The sequence below is a fragment of the Ruditapes philippinarum genome, unplaced genomic scaffold (assembly GCF_026571515.1).
Source record: "Ruditapes philippinarum isolate M1 unplaced genomic scaffold, ASM2657151v2 ctg2951_1_1_1_1, whole genome shotgun sequence".
NCBI lineage: Eukaryota > Metazoa > Mollusca > Bivalvia > Venerida > Veneridae > Ruditapes > Ruditapes philippinarum.
Window position 1 is genome coordinate 148,071 of NW_026860528.1, and position 5,704 is coordinate 153,774.

At 32.4% G+C, this 5,704-nt stretch overlaps 1 protein-coding gene across 1 annotated transcript; it reads right to left on the bottom strand.

Annotated features, from left to right (window-relative positions):
• Positions 1-546: 546 nt before the first annotated feature.
• Positions 547-3,342, bottom strand: LOC132760475 (uncharacterized). The gene is made up of 4 exons (XM_060752454.1): positions 3,271-3,342; positions 2,458-2,601; positions 931-1,053; positions 547-669 (listed from the first exon to the last, which is right to left on the bottom strand). Exons 2-4 carry the CDS (start codon positions 2,585-2,587, stop codon positions 563-565), a joined length of 360 nt encoding a protein of 119 aa, XP_060608437.1. The 5' UTR covers positions 2,588-2,601; positions 3,271-3,342; the 3' UTR covers positions 547-562.
• Between the last annotated feature and the right edge of the window lie 2,362 nt (positions 3,343-5,704).

Genomic DNA, 5,704 nt, shown 5'->3' on the forward strand with positions numbered 1-5,704 from the left:
AAAAAAAAAAAAAAAAAAAAACATTATTAAAGAAATATGCTTATGTACTTCTTTAGTGCATTACAAATGAATTAATCAGTATATACAAAATGATCTACCTATTTGCAAGTATTGAAATAACTGTTTTTATACTTTCTTTATTATTTTATAAAAATGCAATATTTTATAAGATATTTTAAGACATCGCTTTATACTACCCTTTTTATAGTACTTTTTTTTCTTTACTTTGTAAGAAAGATACTTTAAAGATCCTGTGTGTGGTAACCAGACTCAAGTGAAATTTTATATATGTATACAACAATTTTCAAACATCGAAGAATTTGCAAAATTTGTACTGCAGATATTTTAAACACATTACATGTACTCATTAAAAATTTGCATTCATTTCTTATTGTAAAAATTTACATTGACTTCCTTTATTAAATTATAAATGTAAATTCGCTAATAATTTTACAAATTATGCGTTTGGGAACTTACAACATTAATAAATCTTCATTTGAGCTTTTTATTTATGATATAAAAAACATAAAAAATGAGCAACAGGTACTTAAATATAATTATTCTAAAAAAACAGCGAGTATAAGGAAAAGGCAATTAACAAAGCTAAGATGTTCTGTCTGTCCGATCCTGTACCGCTGGTATCGATCAATTTGCCATCAAATCCACATTCTGAAAATAACCAAGAAATTAAAGGTAACTTAACAAACAAAAATGGCTGATTGGTTGGTTAGTTGGTCGTGTTTAACGTCATACCAACAGACTGAGGGTATTTTTCATATCTACTGGTGGAGACGACCTCGAGTGCCCCTTCGTACATTATTTCAGGAACGCACGAACGGGCATTTTCAGCATAAAATGAACAATTTTTATTGCTATTTGTCAAAAGCGTTATTTTTTCTAAATTGATAATTTAACGTAAAGATACATTACCTGGACCTTTCCAGGAAAACTTCATTTTGTCATCCGACATATCCATGTTGAAATGATATTTCAGGTCGGAGGCAATTAGTTGCCAAGGAAGTTCTTGTAGGTCAAGTTCACTATCATCAGAATCTGTAAATAATATAAAATATTAAAATTTGATAAGTATGTCCTACCGAATGCTGTCACTGTAGCTTTTTCAAACAGTTTTGTACCAGACAAAACACCTCACTGTTTTTGTATTTCATTTAATCTGAAATATTTTATCTGTGTGTCGTTCTTAAAATGTTGTATACGACTTGACCGTAATATTAGCATATACAGAACTAAAAAATATTAAACAACAGTTTCCATATCGATAAATGTAGAAATATAATCTCTATTGAAAACTTGTTCGTCACATTTTGCCAAATTTTCAAGCACCGTGGCATATTCATACACAGACTGACATAATATACGGTCCCGTACATCTCCGTATTTCAAGTTTCCCGTATTCTTACCCGTATATTGTTGATATACGGAATTCCGTACACTTCCGTATATCCATATCTTTTTCGCAGTGAAAACAGCAGTTTCAATATCGTTAAATGTAGAAATATAATCTATTTTGAAAACTAGGAACTCGCGCGATCGTCACATTTTGCCAAATTTTAGAGAAATTGATTTTGCATATGAAAGAAGTTATTGCAGATTAACATTTAACCCGCTTGAAATAGTCTCTGTCACCGTTATGGGTAATATCAATTTTAGCTCATTTTTTGTACATTAAATTTTATATAGAAATCTCATGAACTCTAAATTGTCTGCCTTTATTCCTCTCTACCTTACTTCGTACTCCATTTTCTTCTGTGGAGTAAAATACTTTTATGTAATACAGATACTTTTAAGGTAAGTAACATATTACTTGGTTCAAAATTCACATCTTTGGCTTATACTCCGTGGAAATTAAATGGAGGTAAAAAATGTCTACTTTGTGCTTCAAAATTTACTCTTTAAGGGCATGACTGGTGACTTGTCCGGGGTCTGTAATCGACAGCGAAAACTAATTGCTGTGCCTTAACGCGCGGATGGACCCTCATTAAACATAGACTAAATACATACATATTACTTTTTATTTACTTGATCCCAACTGCAATAAGCCAAGCGAGACTAAATTTGGTTTATTCTTGCGGGTCATAATGTTTTGTAGTAAATTGTCAAGAGACGTTTTCATGAAAACCTTATGCTCAGTAACGCTAAAACAGTTAAAGTTTGTTTGCACAAGAAAATCTTTTGATTTTTTTAAACTTTATCACTGTGACGTAGCGCATACACGAGCTGTTTATAGTCTTCATTTGCCCGTTAAAATTCGTATACGAACTTTAGTGTTACAGCGGGGTTTTTCTTTTAAAAACAAAATTTAAGAATATTTAATGAGATTTAGAACAACACTGTAAAAACTGAAAATAAAACTATAGAATGATTGGTTTTTAAAACCGACGGAAAAAATATTTTTACATATTTATAAAATGCAGATTTATTCAATTGTCTCCCTACCAGAGTATCTAGTTTTGCTAACGAGAAGATCAAGGTATCCCGTCGTGCATTTGTTGTCACTGTCGTACTCATAGCAAGAATCGTACCAGAAATACTTGTCTAAATCTTGAATGTAAAACTTCGCATCCATCGTTGTATTTACATCTATTATAATATATAGTAGCACAGATATATGAAAAAATCTCGCAAAATCTCGCGACATATGATAACGTGCGGGAACACAATTCCGCCGATACTGATTTTAACTGTGTGATGTCACAGTCCCTTCTCCATCTTATATTTAGCTCCATGATCATAGTATACCTATAATCGTACCTTTATTGATTTATCAGATAGTAAAACATTAAATACTACTCTAAATTCGTTTAAATAAGTTCAAGATTATCTATATATATTATAGCATTATATATAAAAAAAGGTTTCTAGGAAATGTTGAATTTTAGTAACGTTCACTTTGTGTATGTCTATTTCTGTTAGCACTTTCAATGTTGTAGCACATAATAATAATAATAATAATAATAATTATAATAATAATAATAATAATGATAATAATAATAATAGTTACTGTAATAATAATAATATTATACCTTATGTATATGAAATTCACTCAGTAAACGTTTCATTTTGTGTTGTATATAAACATGAACATAAACCACGAATGGGATATACGTGTGAGAAAAGTTAGCATAGTTAAAATTCTCATTGACATTAACGAGTATTATTTGTTAATAAAAATGATAAATTATAACTAAATTCGAGTGATGAATAAAAGTTGTATATACATGTTTAACGAATCTTCAAGTAAGATTTTACCGTTCTCTTCCCCTCGACTGCAGTCTGATGTCTTCCGTTTGACCAACCTTTCGTAATCTTCGCATTCCTTAATTTAAGTCAAAATTGCTGAAAGGTAATAAGAAACGAAAATAAAATAAAAAAACAAAACATTTCTTTCATGATTGTTCTTGTAATTGTTGTAAATTTTAAAGCTGCATGTCTCCAACTAACAGAGCCGAGGCAAATTATTTCAAGAAAATCAAACTTAAATAGAATGTACTGAGATTTTAAGAAAAATCAAAAGATTGGACTTGAAGATACAATTGATAATTGCCATGTCATGTGCATTAAATTTCATATGTGGCAGTAAATTCAACGTTATTATAAAGATTTGTATGAGCGTTAGATAAACCAATGAAAATCAACGTTATAAAATTGCAGCGTTATAAAGATTTTTATGAGCGTCCCGATAAACCATTTAAATAAACGTAATACAATTGCAGCATTATAAAGGTTTGTATGTATGCGTCCAAATAAACCAATGAAAATCAACGTTATAATATTGCATTATAAGATGTATAAAGATTTGTATGCGCGTCACGATAACAAAGGAAAACTAACGTAACAAACGTATGACGAACATTGTTTATACGTCATAATATACCTTTGAAACGACGTAATAAACGTACAGTGTCATTCGACATAATCAACCTACGGATAGACCAGGGCTTGTGGATATGACTATTATGACTTGGTCAATAATCGAACCCAAGGTCTCCCTGTAGTTTATAAAGGGTAACGAACTCCATATCCTTCTAATAGCATGATCGTAGATTAAACTAGAGGTCTGACGCATAACTAAGTCAGTGATTACACCAAATACTTTTCAAGACACTCTACCAACAGTACGTATCAGAAAGAACATTTTTATCAAATAGAGTAAATAAGAATCCATAAAGAAAACCCAAAATGACAAAACTTGAAAATATTGCAGGCTCGGTTTGATTGAGCCTGTTCATGGACGGTACTGTAAAGTGCAAAGCCAAACTATCATCCAAGCCCACTAGCACTGCCTAAGCAGAATTCAACATTTAAACATGAAATTGTAAAATTTTGAATTTAGCAACATCCGCTGATGTGTTTATCCGGCGGTTATCATGGAAACTTCAAAGTGACTTTTGTGTCATTCCACGAAAAGCGGCGTATGGTCCCCAAGATAATTATAGAAAACGTGTGCCCTAAACAGAAAACAATGGGCGAAACTAAACAAAATAGAATTTGGAAAGGGGATCACAGGTTATGATATTACAGACAGGACATCAAAAGACACAGTTAAAAAGCAGGCAACATATCCTAAGGGCAATTCTACAGTATTCAAGAAGGAATATTGGAACCACCCAACTAGAAAATGCCTGATTGTTAAAACCAAAAATACTACAAACACAACAATAATGTCGTGCTAAATGATCTTAAAGGATCGAGTTTAAGGATCAAGTTTGTTGTCAGTGACTTACTAGCACATTAACTCTCCCTTGTGGTTCTGCTCGGAATTGGGTGTATGCCATCTGAAGTTACATTTACCATACGTCTGTGTGGACGAAAACTGCGTCTTGTAAATCATTATCCAGTGTTTTGTCTGCACCTTCTGTTATAAAGATGATTGGTTAGTTGTTTGTGTTTATTTTACAGAAATATCATGTAATTAAACTAATACTAGCTTCTATAGGTGCGGGACCTTTGCCTAAACTGGAAGTTCAAGAATGCTGTATTTGACTTCTATTGACCAGCCTCTTTGAATATTGGAAATCAAATTACGTTTTTTTCTAAATTTCACAAAACTAAACAATTATTGACCCCCCTTTGGAAAACTTATAATATGCCAAATCCCATCTGGAATATGCATTACGCCTTTGTGAAGTTGAGCATCCAGTTCTGTTGAAAGACCTAGACCCTTGCTTGTTTCTTTTTATATAATAAATTATTTGAAACACTTATATCAGAGACGGAGTGCACAATAATCATAAATTATATTTTCTTTAGATCTAATAGTCTATATATAAGGACAGAATGCATGTTATAATGTTGTTGTTGTTGTACATAAATAATTTTACATGGATTTCGTTGCAGAAGTCTATAGGCTTATAGGCACACTTGCCAATCTGCTCCTGGAACCATGCATGCAGCCAGAAATGAGCAATGAGTTAAAAGTTTTTTGCTTAAGGATACTTAGTCTTGCCCCATACGGGGTTATATCTTAAGTAAATAGAGATCCCTATGTGACAAGTCCCACTCGTTAACTACTCGACCATGCCGCCACATGTTCTTTGTTTGCAATATAAAAACTGTCTGCCTGTCTGCCCTACATACCTACCCCTCCTACCTACCGATCGATCGATCGACCGTCCGACCGACCGTCCGTAAACCCCGTATGCCCGCCCACCAAACTTTTCTACCTACCTACCTACCTACCTAC